We start from the raw sequence: 20056 nt of genomic DNA, 5'->3' as shown, positions 1-20056 counted from the left end.
TTAGCACCCCCTACTACGCAATGTTCGAACTTTTTTCTCATATTTGTGAATCATAATAACTAACAACTCATGACGCCTCGGTTTATACTAGTTTTCTTATTCAATAAATTTTCATTTCACTAGGAAAAAAATTACACACCACCGTTCTATAAAATTCATTTTTTATATAGCATATTCAAAGTGTATCTGAGAGACCTACAGTTTACATTGGTCATCATCTCATCATGCTTGTTTAAGAAGCTCACAGCTGAGGGAATACACTACAAATATTGCTTTGCTTTTTCATATTTTGTGTGTGGACTTAGTAGTCAAAGTGAGGGAAATGAAAATTCTCAAACTATGTAAGAAAAATATTTCTTAAAATGCCCGTAATCCTTCTTTTTTAATGGTAAAATTATTTCTTAAAATGACACTCCAGTTTACTTTGTATCAAAATCAAGTCCTTTGGATTTGGGAAGTCAAAAGAATTTACAATTGAAAAACATAATTACCAAAATGTAAGAGGGATGCACATTGGTTATGGATCGACATACCTTACTCCAGTCAATGTGAATCATTTGTAACTCTCCCCCTGTATGCTACAGGTGTGGTACCTTATTAAAGACAGGCCTGGTAGCTATCATAGAAACCCTTCATTCCCTCCCACAATCCCAATCTAGTGCTCTATACATAAATACAGGTTTTACAAGGGTGCTTCATTCACTAACCAACTAGCAGAAAAATGGGAAAACAAACCAATTATAGTACATTGCCCATAAAAAGGGAGTTGTGAAGGACCTACGAAGTGCGATCCATACTCCAGATAGAACTGTGTTTTGCTAATTATTAAATGTATTGCCAAAGAAGTGAAGAACATTAGAGATCTCGGTAAGAACCACTTTCAGTGTTGTCAAACTCGGACCAACTCTTACCATAATATGAGAAATTTCTGTCGAAAGATATGGACAGCTCTTATAACAATATGACAAACTTATATTGAAAACTACCAATGATAAGGAGAGCTTTAATTATATAAAGAGTACGGTGTATTTACAACAAACCAGGATGGTCTCCATTATTATCACAATCAGCAACCTTTGGCCATGAAGGGGAGCTTTTTCAGTAACCAAATTTTCCAGTCGGAATGGTGTGGCAGAATTATCTTACAGTTGCCATACCATAATGGAATTATGAAACACTTGAGGAAAATTTGCATCTCCAACCTCTACATCAACAAACTTCTTGTTCCCTTTCAACAATTAGGTACATGTGATCACATAAAGAGAATGTTGGTCCTCAACAATCGTGTATCAGGAATTACCAAAATTGAATCCAACTCCTTCGCCATTATCAGGATTAACAGATCGAGCAGGAAGTAGCCAAAAGTAGAAACTCACAACCTCGATTCTGAAATTGTCCTAAGCAGATTGCAGTGTAACCTTTCCAGCAGCTGTTTGTTTGAACTCTGCACAGGCCTCTGGTGTGTCTTCTTCACTAGGTGGAACAAGCTGCCAGAACAGAGGCAAATATTTCTCCCAATCCTTCAGAATCGCAGAGCCTTTGTTGCTCCCAGTTTTCTCCTTTGAGACAGAATGAACACAAATGTCAACAAAATGAGTAGAATAAAAAATAAAAACAGTAAAATGCATGCCAACCTGAAAAATCATAAATCGACTTACAACATGGGTTTCTATAAGGTTCTTGAGCTGCATCTGCCCTGCAGGGGCGTTTAGTCTCTGAATTTTGACAATCTCCTTATTTACCTGGAAGTTGACCACAATAAGAGTGGAAATAAAAATACAGCTCAAATGAAATACAAATGTAGTGAAACAGATATCATAAACACACCAAAAATAAAATAAACACATTCTCTGTTTCTTTCCAGTGGAAGTAGCTTTTGATTTCCCTTACTGTGTTTCCGTCCATGCACTATGCAGTGCGACAGACAAGAAATGCTAAAACTAGAAAGGCCAGAAAGGAGTCAGGATCTCATGGTTTTCACTAGGAGTCCAGGAAAATATAACAGGTAACAAACCTAAATGGTAAGTCCAAGAAAGAAAATATCACATATCGTCTGATCTAGAAGTTTGATAAATTTTTATAGACAACATACCTTGGGGATGAGGGTGTCATCCTCATCAAGAATGTATGCCAAACCCCCTGTCATTCCTGCAGCTACATTTCTTCCCACTCTGTAAAAAAATCATAGGTTATGGTGCTATACATCAAATGCATCCTACCTAATTTGGTTGAATATGACGAAAGAGGGCAAAACAGTACTCACTTTCCAAGTACAACCACACAACCTCCAGTCATGTACTCACAACAATGGTCTCCAGTTCCCTCAACCACTGCTTCACCAAGAGAATTCCTCACAGCAAAACGTTCCCCAGCTTTTCCTCTGACAAAAACTTGACCACCGGTTGCCCCATAGAGACACGTGTTCCCCACTATAGTTGCATCCTCTGGGCAGAACCCGGTATTATCAACAGGAGTTACGACCAACTCACCTCCAGCCATACCCTTGAAAGACATTACTCGGTAATGTTAAAGAGGTTATAAACGTATTTTGAGTCACTAGACAAGAAAAGATTTCATCAATACCTTCCCGACATAGTCATTAGCCTCCCCAACCAATCGAATGTTCATTCCAGGGGTCAAGAAACACGCAAATGATTGCCCAGCACTTCCGAGAAATCTGGAGACATGCTGTAAGCAGTAAGTATTACTTCCTACAGATCTGGACACATGCTGTAAACAGCAAGTAGTCTCCGTCATTTAATTCAGCTTGGAACACAATCAGGCACAGATAAATTAGACCCTCAGAAAACTTGTGCAGTTGGAAAGCCATACTTACGTTATGTTGAGTTGCCCTGCAAAACCAGTGTCTCCATGCTTCTTTGCAACCACACCAGCTATACGACCACAAACAGCACGGTCCACATTGTATATTTTTATGGTTTTGTTGACAATCTTTTCATTCTCAATTGCATCAGATATCTGTATGAGAATTGTGTCAGTTGAAAATCCCATACTACAGATTCTACAAATAAATGTCATAAAAGCACATAGAATCCCGAGGAGGGCTCAGCAAAGCAACACTGACAGCTTTGTTGATGGTGAAAAAATTAAGATTACACTCTCCAATTTGAGAATAAAAATTCAAACAAAACAAGATGTAGCATGACATAATCACCCAACCTTAGTAAATTGTGTTTCGGAGGCCATTTTGATCTGGTGATGAATGAAATTTGCATCTATATCAGCCATTTCATTCAGATATATTGGTGCACATTTACGCTGATCTTATGCAATAAGCAATGTACTAAATCTCATTTTGTCTCGCTGTGTCGACCATGTAAAGACAGCCAACATGCCGTGATGTCGGCAAAACATGGTACAGCTTTGCACCATGTTCCAATAGCCTGTTTTGGTGGTTCTTTTAAGTGTTTTTTGGGATTGATTTTTGGTGTACAGCGTAATTGAAGCCAATAAACACAATGGAAATGTCATCTTTTACTAAAACCTAACACAAAGTAGTGTTCTTGATTTGCACATGCCCGGTTGTGTGTGGAAGAAACTGGATTATGTTTTTTCACAAATCTAAACATGGATTGGAACTTTCATTAAGAAGCAAGAACAAATACTGAGAAGTAGTAAAATCTCAATTATAATTTAAAAATTAAACATTACAATTTATATTATATAACCCCTTGAAATTTTCAAAATCCGAAATTTCTGAAATTTCGTCGACATTCAATCAACTGACTGAATCTCATTTCGTCTCACCCTGCTCAAGATTACCAACATCTCGCGAGATTTTGTACTACAGCAATAAGTCAGCAGATGTATATAGAATATCATATTTGTGAAGGCAGACATGAATAAAATTAGAAGTAGCACACTGCAATAAAAATAATCCCTAGTCACCTTATGGTTCTTTCCAAGCCATAAAATTGAAGATGATGGTGAGACTTTGGCTGCAGTCCTCTCCCACAAGGCTTAATAGAGCTCCTAACACTGATGGCTTCAGCATGGGCTTCTTCTCTTCTTAGTGGGGGTATCATCAGATTTGATCTCATCAAAACCATTTCAACCTTGCCACATTAAAGAGGTCAACCCGCCTTTCTCTTTGGCTATTGGGAATTAAATTACTACCAATGGTGCTAGAAGCAGTGCAAATAATATACTCCCTTGTAATGAGACTGTCAAAAGTTTCGACAGAAATTCCATCACTCCAGCCCTTATGGAGATTAACATCCACAAAGCCTTTGACTACCTAAAGTCGTATTTCATCTCCAAAGTCTTGCTCAAGATGTCCTTACCTCTTGCTTCCAAATACTGGATTCATTCTTGTATCACCTCTTCTTATCTCACTGTGTTGGTCAGTGGTAGTCTCACCAACTATTTTGCCTCCTTTGGGGCATTTGTCAAGGTTGCATCTTCTTTCCCCCTTCATTTTCTCTTTGGCTCATGAAGTCCTACTGAGAAGCATTAATGGGGGACAGTATAAAGGAGAAAGAAGATAGGGGGGAAAAGGGGAAACCAATGAAGAAACAGACTTGAAGAAGGGGAGGATGGAGAAGAACACTCATAAGAAGAAGAAGAAGAAGAACAGAGGAGACCCCCCCCCCCCGGCAGCAAGCATACAAAACTCAAGCTTTACTTGATCTTTCTATTCCCTCCCCAATATTTGATCACAAGTTCACAACTGTTTAAATAATAAAGACGTACTTCAATACGAAAACAACTATAGTAAGACTTCTGGTAATTTATAACTAACAAAAAACTAATCCTACTAGGATTCTTTAGCAACTTAAAACTAACTAAAACTGATCCCAAAATCCTACCCGAATTAAAAATCTGATTACATAATTATCCCCAAAAATAAATAACAAAATCCTACATTATCTCTAAAACTCCCATAAAAACAGTTCCTATTTTATCCGTCACAAGCTGGACTTGTGGCCCCTCAGATATGAAGAATTATCTCCTAACTTACTGTTCACGTTACTGTAGTGTGAACAGTAACTTCCAGTGGTGCTGCATCAAGCATCCCATGCAACAACGACCAACACTCCATCTCCCCATCCCCAAATGTAATGCCATCCTGTTAACCCACTATTCCTTTGCAACGATCTCATGATTTTCTCCATCCAGTCCATGATGAAGTTAAGATTGTCCAACGGGTATGTTGGGCTCAGAAGACTTCATTTCGAGTCTTCGACCCATGATTGGATTCTATAGGCCCAAGGCTTCCTATTTTTGGGTTTATTGATATAATGAGCCTAATTTATAAGCCTAGAAAGTGAGGATAATATCAGTAAACGAGCTTAGTAGTTAGGAATATTTAAATTGACTTTAGTCTTATTTTGAAGTTCTAATCTTAGGATTTGACAGTGAATCCTACTTGGCAATTGTAGCTTTCGTTTGAGGTACAGTTCTATTTTTAATCTTTAGAGCAATTAGCAGTGCTAAGTTAATTAAGGAATTTTAGAAGGTCTATGCATAAGTAATACGTCCCCCCATCAATTAGAGATGACTTGAATAAAGAATACAACTTTCCTTCAGAGCTTTGGTGCTGCTGTGTAATGCATAGGGGATCAACACCCGAAGCCTGATTTCTTATCTTCCCTTTTCTTCCTCCCAAGAACATCTTCAACCATTCAAGCTTGTCAGAACATCAATTCAGTCCCCTCTTAACTCCCCAAACCCTAAATCTCTCTTTATGAATTCATTTTCTACAAACCTAGCCACTGAAAACCCTTCACAGTCTTATTTCAGCATTAAAATCATTCAGATTAAATCCACATCATTTCCTATATCTTGTCCACCTTCCTGCCCATTCCCTCCATTGAAACCCAAGATTTAATCAACCCTAACCTCAACTGAAAACCCAGAATTTCAGTCCAATCCCTAACCAGCCATTAGCCCCTCATCAACATAAACCCCATCTCCAAATTAAATCCCTAAATCCTAGTTTCGGTCAAACTTCAAGTTTCAAATTTTAAAACTTAAACCATGATTTACTGAAAATTTAAAACTCGCCTTCAAATTCTTCCGTGAAATCTTAATGTTACCCAATAGCTTCCAATCATCTACTCGACAAAACTGAACCATCACATCCTTGTGGTAACTTTATTGTCTGACACTAGCCCTCAAGTGGACCCCATACCCTGTTTGGATCTCTTGAACTTGGCTGGTCCATGGTAAATCCTGGATATTGGCTTCTACTACATCAGTCTAGTTGTTCTTCCTTTCACCTCTTTGAAGCTATGTATGCCCCCCACATCAATCTCCTCAAATCCCAAACTTTCCTAGTTGGGGGAATCCTTGATCAAAGCAAAATCCAGCTTCTTAAGTTGACTGGTTTCTCTCCAGGCCACATATCTAACCCTCCTGGCCACATCTCAGTTAGATAACTAGGATCACTTAGTCAGATAATTAGGATCACCCTCGATCCTTTGTAGAATGACCTGGCTACATTGCACCTTAGATGTTCGATCTTCTTTGCAAGAGGGGCTCCAACTCTAGAAAGCCAAAGTCCTATATTACATGGGTCATCTGGAAGTGTAATCAGATCGATCCTCAAGCCATCTTACCATTATTGGTTCGGCATACGTGGACTGCCTCATTCTACTATCGAGGCAATGTAATCTCTAATGTTTGCTTTTCTTTGGAAAGGGGGCTGACTCAGTTAAATTTCTTCATCCAACTAGCTGAGCTACTGCTGTCTCACTAATAATACAGAGGTGTTCGCTTGTGAAGAATCAAAGAGGCAAATATAGCTGGTATCCACAAAGCTGATTTGAAAAAATTCGAGCTAAAGACGACAGTATATACGTTGTATGGGTCTACTCTACTATTCTCCATGATTACTCTCTTTGGATGGTTAGCCCCTTCAATACTTACCAAGGCAGCAAGGCGACCATGGCATTTAAGGGTTTTCTTATGGTGACAAGGCTGCCATAAGCCGTCACCACGGTGAACACAGCACTCTGGTGTTCCTTTTATTAATATAACAATTTTGTTTAGCACAAAATAGAATAGTTAAAATTATATAATTCTACTAATATGGAAAATAAATATTAAATAATTACAGCAACAAAAGATATCATGGTAAAAAATAAATAATAAATAAAATAAATGAACTATGTTTCTCATACTACCATAGCAACATAGAATATAAATATGTTCATCTCCACGAGCTTGTTTGCTACAAAATCAGATTGTGAGACAATCAGACAAAAATCACAAAAAGTGGACTGCAGTCCACAGTGTGGGTTCCAAAATATATTCCTCGGCACTCGTTTACAGCATGAGGTGCCTTAGGGATGCTTTACCTACTACGAAGTCTTTCCTAGAAGAAACATCTAGGTGCAAGTGTGCAACTGAATTGCATTTTCTGTTGGGTTGGAATTGAAAGCAAGGACCATCTTTTTCTTTCCAGAGCTCATTTAGCCCCACAGTTTGGAGGTGTATCTTTGCTAGATTGCTAAATGAAAGAAGAGCCATGACAAAAGTGAATGAGCTAGCAGAACGGATAAAGCCCTAACATGAGACAAACGGCATAATTTGAGCTATACGGAAGTTACATTCTGCGCAACCATTCAGCAATTTTTGACAGAGAAATTATAGGCTATTCAGGGAGGGAAAAAAAAGAGAACAAGAACCAAGGACCAAGGGGTAGCATCCAACATTATTGTAGATGTGGAGACCTAGTGTAAATGTGTAATGCTTTGAGTGCTCCAGGAGAGCAAAATATAGTCAGAATATGTTGCAAAAGTGGGGCATTCAAATAGCTGGAGGTGCAGGATTCCAAGAACATGATCATAAAACAAACTCCCCTCCGCATTATGGCCTTGCATTCTGATGAGCATTAGTTGATGCAATAACAGCCTATGGTGATTTGATAAGGGATGCACTAGGCAAATGATGATTTATCAGTTCTAGCAATGAAACTTCAAGCAAATTCTGAAATGTTCTGTGTTGAAAGGGATTTTATGGCTGTTTCTATTCGATCAGACTCTAAGCTTGCTACTGAGTATTGGCATAATTAATTAAGAAGATTCAAGGTCATTGGAAACTACAAGAAAGCAAATGGGAGATTAGCCAAAAAGCCAACTTGCTATGTGGATGGGAATTCTTGCATGTGCAAAAACCAACTTGCAGTTACATATTAGCAGTCAAAGAGGACAAGGCCCAGCTGTTTGGAGTCTGGAGGAGCTACCTGCTGAACTCCTAAAGTTGAATCAGAAGAACGTAGGCTCTTATGTATTTTACAGGCTGTAGTTGGCTATACTTACCACATTAGGACAACAGTTAGGGGGGAATGCCTTTATATTAGAGTTTCCTCTCCTCTTTCCTTCAAAGGCTATATATATATATATATATATATATATATATATATATATATGTATGTATAGTCCAATAATTTTATTTTTCCACAAGATATGGAGCACAAACCCAGCTTTCCAAGGCGTCCAACATTGTTTAAATCTGATTTCTATAAACCTTGTTTGGTGTATTTGTGTGTGCAAACACTATCAGTACTGTTCTGAAACAAAAAATCTTTTATATATAAAAACAGATGAATATTGTACCATAAATAGATACCAACTGAACAATTTATATATCATAAATCATCTATCTATGTTTTTACAATGAGCCAAATTAGAAGGTGAAGGAAATTTGAAGAGCATGACAGAAATGAAATAACTCAAATTAGGTTCAAATACCCTGAACCGGTAATCAATGGATCAATTAATTAAAAGTTACAAGGAATCCAAGGCTCAATTAAGGATTTCAGAGTTCAATACTATGTTCAATTAGCTAAACCAGTGCACGCATAAAAAGAAATACAAAAAGAATAACAAAAAAGACAGTTACCTCTGGATCTGAAAGAAGAATATCATCTAGAACACCACCGTTAGAATGAACTTCTTGGGTCCTAATGGCACTGCTGCTCAACTTTGGGAGCCCCACATTCTGAACAAAAAACAAGATCTCAGGCTTTTGAGGGATTTCTATGGAAAAATAGTTCAAAAATATAATCCATGTAAAATAAGTGCACGCTAATGAGGGTTTAGCACATACTGAGAGAATGTAACTGAGATCAAGCTGTTGAGTTTTTAATAATGACACATTCCGTGGTTTTAATAAGTCTGTCCGTCCAATTATATCATCCATCCTCTCATACCCCAACTGTGCTAAGATGCCTCTGACCTGGTAAAACCATTTAATTTAATTTAAACATTAACAATAATTCAACATTTAGTTTCAGCGTTTTCAAAGTTTCTAAACTAATTAGTCCAGAGAACCAAAATAATCGGACAGGCTGAGTCCAGATATGGTTGACTACAGTTAAACAGAAAATGCTAAACCGGGAATACATTGCCCTATTACGTCAGAATGGATCAATGAGCTCACCTCCTCGGCAACATACAAAAAGTAGTTGACGAGATCACCTGGCACACCAGGAAAACGAGCACGTAGTTCTTCTCTCTGAAATACATTTTTGAAAAGAAAAACATAAGTATCTGCATCTGTTACACAGAAACCCTGGCTACAAGAAAATAAACATCACAAAAGAAGTTACCACTCTAATACCTGACTAGCAACACCCACAGGGCAATTATTTGTGTGACAGATGCGTGCCATAACACATCCCGTAGCAATCATTGCCACAGAACCAAATCCATACTCATCAGCACCCATTGCTGCAGCCATTAGAACATCAACCCCACTTTTGAAGCCACCATCAACTCTAAGAATAACCCTTTCTCTAAGTCCATTTACAATGAGTGTCTGCAAAAAAGCAATGACTAATCAAGGTGAAAATATTACATACAAAAGGAAGGGGAAAAGAGGTGAAAATAAAATAGAATTGTTCAAAAAGAAAATTATTCAATTAAGGATATCACATGAACCTGGTGTGTCTCTGTGAGTCCAAGTTCCCACGGACCACCAGCATGCTTAATAGAGCTCACGGGGCTAGCTCCAGTTCCTCCATCATGCCCTGATATCTACAGTTCAACATGAATGTTTGGTCAAAGCCTCCCACAAGCCCTCAGATTAGCAAGGATTTCATCCATCCTTCAACTTATTTTCCAAAAAAGGGGGGGGGGGGGGAGAAAGGACACTAAAAATGTGAACAATTATAAATTCCAAAATAAGACCTGGAAAAAGGTAGTCACTTAGTAGGTTACTAATTCAAATATACCTTATCAAATTGATAGAATCTATTAAGTTGATGCAATACATTGAGAAAGGGGCATTAAGTGTATGCTTCTGAAACATCTTAAAAAAAAAGGGTGCATTTAAGTGCACAAGGTTTCTGCTACTGTGGGGAGAGTAATACTGTATGTAATCCTAATCCTGCTTCACGAAGAGGCTGTTTCCCAACTTGAACCCTGTAACCCTAGGTTGCAATGGAGCAACTTTACCACTGCACCAACGCATACCCTCTTTTTATGCCACAAATTTACATGAACTAGATATAATGATAGGAGCAAAAAAAAATTAAACAGCCAATACAAATAATAGGACACACAAATTTCCTTTGTTATCAAATGTTGATGACGAAGAACACTAGCCATGACCAGAATAAACTCTGTATCTGGTAGGCAAAGATAGAAGTCTGTTGAGAATTGAATACCTGTATTATATCAGCATTACCCTTTGCGACACCAGAAGCAACAGTTCCAATCCCAGCTTCTGCTACAAGCTTAACAGATACCTTAGCCTTAGGATTGACCTGCTTGAAGCAAATATAATCTACCAATGAATTTCAAATTAGAGAAGCTGTCAAAGAACATGATTTGACATGTATAAAACGATCACCTGATGAAGGTCAAAAATTAACTGTGCCAGGTCTTCAATAGAATAAATGTCATGGTGTGGAGGTGGAGATATAAGAGGAACCCCAGGTTTCGAATTTCTCAGTCTGGCAATGTATGCACTAACTTTCTTTCCAGGCAACTGCCCGCCTTCCCCAGGCTTTGCACCTTGTGCGATTTTTATTTCTAGCTGATCAGCATTGACCAAAAATGTTGGGGTCACACCAAAACGCCCCGAAGCAACCTGAAGAGGATCATACATATGAGAAACTAGAATGAAAAGAAACACAAACTCCCACATTCAGCCATGCTTATGATCTGTCTCCCATAATATGCAAAATGACGAAGCTATGTGACTATTGTTTTGGAACAGCGAGATCATGTTTTAGCCACCGAGAATTTCTCCCAAGCTTATCATGTTTAATCATATTAATATACCCATAATCATCTCATTTTCATGCAAGTAAAATAGTTTGTTTCAATGAAACAAAGGACCATAAGATATAACCTGTTTGATTGCACTTGTGGCAGTGTCCCCATTCTGAAGACCTTTGAGATGTGGAAGAGTTGGAGAGTAACCATCAGTGACATCTGAAAGTGGTTTCCAACGAATGGGGTCCTGGACAAAAAACAATATCATGCTTATGTTATCTCTATGATGGCTGCTATGGTTCAGGGACCATGACAAGTAAAGTACTAGGTTAATGAAATTTAGCATTCACAATTTACAACTATGTAGCAATGGGAACTACCTCACCACCTTCTCCCGAGTTCGATTTTCCACCAAGTCTATTCATTGCAATTGCAATTGCTTCATGAGTTTCTCTGGAAATAGCTCCTAGTGACATACCACCAGTGCAGAAGCGCTGAACAATGGAAACCGCAGGTTCAACCTTTCCCAGTGGTATTGGGGACCGGTCACTTTTAAACTTAAGAAGATCACGAAGTACCTAAGGAAATACAATACATAAAAATGTTAAAAAACTCAGAAGCAGCTAGACAACGATTTTAGCAGTATGTTGTCATAAGTACCCTAGACAAAAAGACTGAACCAAGAAATTTCAGAAAACTCACATTTACAGGTCGGTTAGAAAGGTGTTGCTGATACACTGAATAGGCACTCTCACTCTTTTGGCGAACTGCTTTATGTAGCAATTTTGACATCTCCGGATTATTTCCATGATATTCTCCTTCGGAGAGAAGAAAAAAAAAACAACTGTCAGCAATTGGATACGTGGACGCAAACACTACAATTGCAGTTCAGTTAAATGAGTATGATATGCATACATAGATCCAGGAACCAGCTACCAACTTATGAAAATTTCAACCTATTTACATACATATCTAACCATTTTTTGGGAATTTTAAGCCTCCTAAAACTAGGTAGATACTAAATAAGACTAGAGGAACACTTTCGCGAAATCTTTCAGACTAGGTAAAATATTTTTAAATAGGGATAATTACTATTGCCCCCCTGTAGTTTGATTTTATTACTAATAAAACCCTGTTCTTTACGGAATTACTGTTGCCCCCCTTCCTTATAACGATGTTAAGTTGGTGTTAAGTTTGAATATGTAATGTCTAATTTGCCCTTCATTAAAATTAAGAAATCAAAAAATGATGCTACCTAATTTTTAAAAACCAGATTAAATGTCAATTTTACCCTAAACTTCATTTATTTTGAATTAATGAAATGGGCAAAATCCAAATTCGATAAACTTCATTTATTTTGAAAATATTTTAGGTGATATTCAGTATCCAATTTGAGTTGAATTTGATTTTCCTTCCTCTTCGGTTTCTATTTGAGTTTTATTCAATCATTCATTCTTTATTTGGTTTTTCTTTTTCTTTTTTTATTGAGAATAAAACGGATTATAGTTACTTTTTTTCTCCACAGTTAATTAAGGGTACTACTGTAACTTGACAAAAGGGTAAATAAGTAAAGAGATAAGTATAAGGGTATTTTGGGGTTTTTGAGAAAATATAAAGTTGCCACATCATCAGGAAACTAACAGAACTTAACGGTAGGGGGGCAATAGTAATTGTAGACAAAATTAAAGGTTGGATTAGTAATTTTGAAAAGTACAGGGGATACAGTAGTAATAAAATCAAAGTACAGGGGGCCAATAGTAATTATCCCTTTTAAATATCTTTAGATATTTTTAATAGTCATTAACTATTTTATGTGAAAGGCACTCTAGTTGTTGGTCTGACTATAGGATGTTAGGTGGTCAGACCTATAATCCACAGGATAAAAGGTCTCTTAGGGCTATAATTTGTGTACACGCATGTTTCATGATACCCTAACTGTTAAATTTGAACTCAATCAACGGTGGACATGAGTAAAATATTAAGGTAAAAATACTTACAAATGCATGGACAAAAATACAAGGGAAAGGTGACAATACATGGGTCTTCAAATAATTAAGTTTTGCATGCCATTCCTATTCAATGGTTGGATTGCCAAATTGTCGTTCCATGTGGCACATAAGGCAGGTTTAATATGGAAGCTTTCATGAGTGCACTGACCACAAAAAATTATTGTTAGTTTGTCATTAAGAAAAATATTACAGAAGAGAAAAACTGTCAACAGCTTCTCTGAATTTCATCTCCCCTAGCATTGGCGCTTCAATTGCATGTACTAATAGAACAATAGGTATGGTTCCTTTCCCATAATCCTTCTTCTTCCACCATTCGGTGTTGCTGGTGGCAATGATGCTGGCTGCCGCTGTCTATATCTACTACCTTGACCTGTATGGAGCTGTCTCAGCCAATGTAGGTTGAGACAACTCAATATGAACCCCCCCCCCCATCCTGCAGTTGTTTGACCAATACCATTTGCATGAGAGAGCTAGAGGCGGCAACACTTTGCCAGCTAAGCAGCTTAGAGCATGAGGCATCGAGGACAAGTTGCCACCATGTGCACGGCCAAGGTGGTGGTGGCAATCGGAACCCTGCCACATGGCGAAGCAAGGAGATGGCTATGATTAAAGGTTTATTAAGCTGAGTATGCCATGTTGATGATGGTAAGATAAATTAGTAATTATAAATTAAACTAGTTATTATCTTATTTTGAGCAAGACTATTGTTTTGCTCTGCTGAGTTAAGAATAGGAGAAGCCTAACTGAACTGCACATTTAGCAAAATGCATGTGCCAATGTGTTCTTTATGCTCTAATTATCTTATATGCAGAGTCTCACCCCAAGATACCCCCTAAAATCTGTCAAAACTTGCTGGAAAAAGTCCCAAATTTCCACAAAGTTTCCCCAATTTTGACCTAAAATTCCCATCTTCACAGGGTCAAAACTTGAGTTTCCCTAGAATTTTGTTCCATGCGTCTGACTGCCCCTCTACAAAGCCCTCCCCTTCTTCTCCCTTCCCCTTTGCCTCTGCCAAGTCAACCGCATCCCTTTCCCCTTCCTCACAACCCTCCCCTATCGTGAAACCCACCTCCCCCACTCTTTCCCTTTCCTCGCAACCCCTCCAAGTCCTCAACCCATATCCGACTCTCTCCCTCTCACCTGGCTTCTCCCACTGCCACTTCCTTGAGCCCCACCTCTCTCACTAACCACTCCCACACTTTAACTCTCTCTCCCTCTCTTTTAGTTCGGCTTGCAAGCCCATTTTCCTTAACCTTAAGCCCTCCTGGGCCCAAACCATCTTCCCTATTCCCCTTAGCCCATTCACTGCCACTCAACCATCTTCTCCTACTTTCTTTAACCCTTTGACCTAGCACAAGTGCACAACTCCCATCCCAATTCTAACCCTTCCCCTACCTAGCCCACCAATCCAACCCATCCCACGCTCACTCTTCACTCTTCTTCCCCTTCTCATCTACCCCCTAACCCTCTCTCCCAAACCAACCCATTAACCATTAAATTCCATCCCCCCATCTTCCACTCGCAACTCCATCACCGAATTCAATACCCCTCCCCACTTCATCCCCCCCCCACTCGATCTTCTTCTCCTTCTCACCCCTCCCACCCCTAACCTAATACCAAATTCTCTCTCCCCCAAACCCAACCACCCCAATCCCTCCCCCACTTCTCTCATCCCTCTCACTCCTCAACCTCCTCCCCCTCCCCTCTCCTCCTCTAATCCATCCTTCCCTTTCAAATTCCACCCTTACCTACTCTAACAAAAGGCATCCTCCTCCCCCCCCCCCCCCCCCCCCCCCCCAAAAAAAAAAAACCCCCTTCCCAAAACATGTCTTCAAGCCCTCCTCAACCTTTGATTCCCCAACCCTTCCCTACTCCCCTGTCCCTTCACCTAAGGCCCTCTCCTCCCATTCCACTATTCTCAATTAATCCCTTCTTCCTCTTCTCATCCATTCCTATGCCCACTCCCAAATTGGGGACAACAAATTTTCCAAAGACCTTGGCTAGCCTCTTCTCCACCCCGCTAACTCATCCGATTGTGGGCAGCCTTGTCCACAACATTAAGCACTAAAGCACCTTTCTTCGTTGTGCAAATTGGAGTCCCATGAGGTTGCTCTAGAGACCGAAATTTCAATGCCTTTGTATGTCTCCCATCATAATAGTTGCAGGAGAAACAACCGATTACCAAGGGCATCACCAAATAGATGGAGATTTCATTGTAGATTTGAAGTCATTCAGAAAGGAGGAAAAGAAATAGAGTGCACTTCTAGGCTTTGCCTCAGTTTAGCTTGGCCTTTTGGCCTCTGTTTTCTGGTCCTCTCCTGTCTGGTGTCTTTTAGCTTCTTTTCTCTTTCTCTTCAACCATTATGTTTGGTGTAAGGCTCGGTCCTGCCAGTTGAGCCACAGCTTGTTTCGGCTGGGCTTTGCCCTTAGTTTGCTACTGTATTTTTCCCTCACCTTCTCTTTCCTTTCATAACAAATTTATTTATTCATTCAAAACACAAAACAGAGCTTCAACTTTGTCCTGACGTTGAAAATATATGTATCTAGGGCTAAAGAAAATCCATGTAAAACTCTTCAAGTCTACAAAGGAAAAAAATAATACCAATTAGCACAACAAGAACACTGACTTAATATTAGAACATAATGAAGTCTCCGGCAGCTGAATACATTCAGGATCTAACGTAATTATAACAAAGTTACCAAGCATGAAAATTTAGGCAGTTACACATTTATATTGTACCTTTCAAGTAACTGGTTTTAACCCGAATAAACATATCTTATAAGCGTCAAATAATTTAGTCTAGAAGAGTGAATAACATCATCAAAAAGACCCCAAGGATACAAAATCTGATTATACCTCCAGGTCTGAACTGAATGAACCCAAAATTTTCCAATCTCTTTGCTGTATCCTCTGAGAAAGCCTTCACCCAGAAAGATAAGGCCTCCCGAGCCAACTGCCACAATAGACCAATAAGTAATCAACACCAATTAGACAGGTCAAAATAAGAAAATACAAAAATTTGAATGCTAGGCTCTGAGCTTGCAAAATAAATAAGAAGTTTTCATTTCTTAAGAAACGTGTGCATTCCTCCAATTCCATAAGCTGAAATCCACAATTCCTTGAGACTGGCCAAAGAAACTCAAACTGATTGTTGAACAATCAGCAACTAATGAATTAAATGAAAAGCTGTATAATTCAAAGGAGAAGCTGAAACTATTTTAGAGGGGCAAGAAATTGGCTAAGGAGTCCACCATGGTTGTCAAGGCGACATGGCGATGCTAGGCGACAAGGCAACACCAGGTCGCCTAGACCCAAAAATGGGCCAAGGCGGCCGGCTAGGTGCTCCTAGGCGGATGCTTTGACAACCTTGGAGTCCAGCCTCACTTAAGTTGTTTGTCTTATTTGATCCAATGTTTTGTATACTACCTCCATAGCTAGGCAGATGCTTTGACAACCTTGGAGTCCAGCCTCGCTTAAGTTGTTTGTCTTATTTGATCCAGTGTTTTGTATACTACCTCCATGGCAAGCTATTGGCTGGAAAATTATTTTCACTTTATTTGGAGCAGGAAAAATTAAAAAGGCCAAACCCAGTGTACAAGGATCCTGCATCTAGAAGGTTCTGGGGAGGGTCAGATGTATGCAACTTTACCCCTATTTACAGAGAGGCTGTTTCCAGGACTACAACCCATGATCAAGCATTCAGCAAGTGAGCACCTGACCAAGGTGCCGAGGACGACCTTTTCTAGACTTTGTTAGAATATACACAATTTAACACTTCAGTGGTAACCACTATATGGAGTCACCTCAGGTTGGATTAGATATGATTTTACTGTGCTGATATTTCATTTTATTTCCTTAGCTCCTTATTTTATTAGATTAGGATACTACTTTCTATTTTTATGTAGCTTGACTAGCAAGCAATACTTAGGGAGAATTGTTTCCTTTCCTGCTTGTTGCCTGGGTGTCAAGCAAGTTGATTTTAAGATAGTAATATTTGAGAATCACTCTAATCTCGAAACTTTTCAATAATAAATATACTGCTGGGGTGCGAGAGCTGCACTTGTCACAACTCTTCATTTCCTCCTCCATCTCTTCTTCTTCACTCTTCTCTGCTGTTGCTGTTCTCAGAGTCAACTTTTGATACATGGCATTAAAGCAATATCCATTGCTGTCTCAAGAGTCGTTTCAGGTTCTTAGGTTGAAAAATATACTCTGGTTCTAAGAAGAAGATGAACCAGGATTCCAAGAAGGTTCTAGGCTAGTTCGTAGATAGAATTTTTTTATATTTTATTTAACTTAATGATTCTTCTAGGGTGCTTAGGAATTCTATTATAAGTCAAATCAGGAATACTAGAAGGTCTATATATATGTAATGCATCCCCCCCCCCCAACTGGAGATGATTTCGTTATTGAATGACTTTTTTTAAGAGTTTGAAGCTGTTTGACAGTGAATACAGGATTCTTATCCCAATTCTGATTTCTTCTTGTCTTTTCTTTCCTAAGAGTTCCTTCTAATCTTCTAACCAAGATCCTTCATTGTCTTCTTCTACATTTAACCTTTTGAATGAGATCCTGGAAGATCAGGCCCTGGCTAATCCTCTTCAGTCCAGGACTGCATCACTACAGTCTACATCCCTGGACAGACTCCACAACCAGCAGAACAAAAAGAAAAGGGAGTAGAGGTCAAACTGGAATCTCAAGGAATGCTACTCCCTGACTACTGCCACAATAGCAAGCGTGGGAACCATGGTTTGGATAAATTCAATTGATTTCCTTCAATTGCTCGCTCTTCTGGAAAATACTCAGGAGAAACTATCTATTGACAAGACTGGGATTTAGCCAGACAGTCTAGCCCAGCAAGGTATCTCAGGTCATGAACTGTCTCAATCCACCAAATATGTGAAGCAAGACCATATGCCTGGTAGCAATTGCAATAGTATAGAATTAAAGATGCACATTTCCCTCCTTACCATTGTCATAACAACATTTTTTCTAACTTCAGCTTCTCTGCACAAAAAAAGCAACTTTTTTTTAAATTCACATTAGTTCAAGTCCATGAGGCTTTTTTGTCTTCATACCTCGTCAAGACTCAGCCCACCAATTTTGGAAACACTCCCACAGAATGCAAGATCAACAACTTCTTTGTTCAAGCCATAAATCTCAAATATCTGAGCCCCACAATAACTGGGAAGAAGAAAAAAAGATACATTTTTATCCATGTGATATAATTGACAACTACATCTGGAAACAATTAGAACCATAAGTTGCAATTGCAAAACACCAATAAGTGGGAAAATTAAAATTTAAATGAGTAACCGAATTCGTTCCTACCTGGAAAGCAAAGAGATGCCCATTTTGGAAAGTATTTTCAGAAGTCCAGATTTAACTGCCTGAAATGGTAAGAAGAAATAAGCATGTGCGTTGAACATTGGGAAAGAAAGAAAAAAAATACAGAATTTAGGCTGCTGAACTTCCTAAAGTAGCAGAAGTAGATTCCACAAATGCATACCAAAAAGAATAATTACTGTCTCAAGGACCAGTCACAAGACTCACAACTACTCAATCAGCAACATGAAAGTTTGCACATTTCCTACTTAAATAATGGGAAAGCCGACCACACTTAGCAGGGAGTATTTTTCAATATAACTGCAACTTATTAACAAGATTGTTCTTATCGGTAAATTTTATATTCCTCTGTCCCAATGACAGTCATCTTTGAAAAACTACAAATTTTATGGAGTTATGGCATTACAGCCCTACTTTCCTATGTCCCCATCCCTCCACAGCTTAAGTGAATTTTTTTATGTAACCTCCCAATTGGGGGCCAATTACAGGATCGATCGATTGAATCAACCGGACAAATAAGGGATTCTTAAGACCCTGTGGCTAGGGTTTCCTAGCATTTTATGGGAATTTAAGGTTGAGGAGGTGTACATGATTTGGCCAGAAGGTTTAGGGTTTCAAAATCAGAAAATTAAATCTGATCCTGGTGAATATTCAGTTTCAGATTCAACTCCAAAGGTTAGGGTATTTAGGAGAACTAGGGTTTCAAGGGGTGGGCTAGGGATAATACAAGGGTCAAAAGCTAATGGGGGTTGGGGAATGATGACTCTAAGAGGGAATGGGGTTTGGTGGACGGAGTTGGGAGCTATGGAAATTATGGTTTTGGAGGAAAAAGATGAAGTGCAGGTCTTAGGGTTTCAGTGGCCCTTTGGAGTGAGGGATGGGGTAGGATGCTAGGGATGGGGTAGGATGCTAGGGAGGGGGTGCAGGTAACTGTTGGAATTTGGGGGAGGGGATTAGAAGATGTGGGATTTTAGGGTTTGGGGAGAGGAAGAGAGTATGCCGCAAGAGAGAGAAGAGGAGGAATTGTGAAGGTATAGGGTTAGGGGATGTTAGGGTTGAAGACTTACCATAGTTGGGAACTAGGGGTGCTCAAATTGCTGAAAGAATGCCAAAGCCAAAGCTGTCACAGGGTTTCTTCCCTTGGAGATCCCTTGACTCTACTCGATTCTCCTTCAATCAACTTATATTCAATATTCAGATACTGATTCGATTACATGTGTTGGGCTATATTTATCGCCTTACATTGAAGGATTTCTACTATGACTCAGATTGGAAAGCAAAACAAACAAGGAGTTTTATTTAAAGAGAACTCCTAACAAAAATTAATTGCAAACATAAAAGGGTTTCTAACTTAAGAAGGATTCCAGTTTACGATAAGCTTCCAACTTGACCTCTTCTAAGTTCTAACTAGACTAGGACTTTTTCATAACATAAGAAGGACTAACTGAAATACCAAAATAAAATTATATTTGCACTCTTAGCAACATGCTGAATCCAACTAACTGGATTGG

At 38.9% G+C, this 20056-nt stretch overlaps 1 protein-coding gene across 1 annotated transcript in view; it reads right to left on the bottom strand.

Annotated features, from left to right (window-relative positions):
- Positions 1-854: 854 nt before the first annotated feature.
- Positions 855-20056, bottom strand: part of LOC149009992 (ferredoxin-dependent glutamate synthase, chloroplastic-like) — a 48952-nt gene continuing 29750 nt past the window's right edge. The window contains exons 15-33 of the mRNA XM_089164243.1: positions 18531-18589; positions 18278-18383; positions 16056-16152; positions 11892-12007; positions 11570-11767; positions 11326-11436; positions 10822-11061; positions 10637-10735; positions 9909-10004; positions 9589-9786; positions 9409-9483; positions 9076-9204; positions 8869-8967; positions 2837-2979; positions 2584-2677; positions 2264-2502; positions 2093-2171; positions 1659-1742; positions 855-1559 (exon numbers count right to left, since the gene is read on the bottom strand). Of these exons, the coding sequence (XP_089020369.1) occupies positions 1398-1559; positions 1659-1742; positions 2093-2171; positions 2264-2502; positions 2584-2677; positions 2837-2979; positions 8869-8967; positions 9076-9204; positions 9409-9483; positions 9589-9786; positions 9909-10004; positions 10637-10735; positions 10822-11061; positions 11326-11436; positions 11570-11767; positions 11892-12007; positions 16056-16152; positions 18278-18383; positions 18531-18589 (2424 nt within the window). The 3' untranslated portion in view covers positions 855-1397. The remainder of the gene's footprint in view (positions 1560-1658; positions 1743-2092; positions 2172-2263; positions 2503-2583; positions 2678-2836; positions 2980-8868; positions 8968-9075; positions 9205-9408; positions 9484-9588; positions 9787-9908; positions 10005-10636; positions 10736-10821; positions 11062-11325; positions 11437-11569; positions 11768-11891; positions 12008-16055; positions 16153-18277; positions 18384-18530; positions 18590-20056) is intronic.

This window comes from Hakea prostrata, chromosome 7 (genome assembly GCF_041222555.1).
Source record: "Hakea prostrata isolate BN-2017 chromosome 7, UWA_Hpros_2, whole genome shotgun sequence".
Classification (NCBI taxonomy): Eukaryota; Viridiplantae; Streptophyta; class Magnoliopsida; order Proteales; family Proteaceae; genus Hakea; species Hakea prostrata.
Note: the sequence above shows the minus strand (reverse complement) of the source record. Positions and strands in the feature narration are given on the sequence as shown.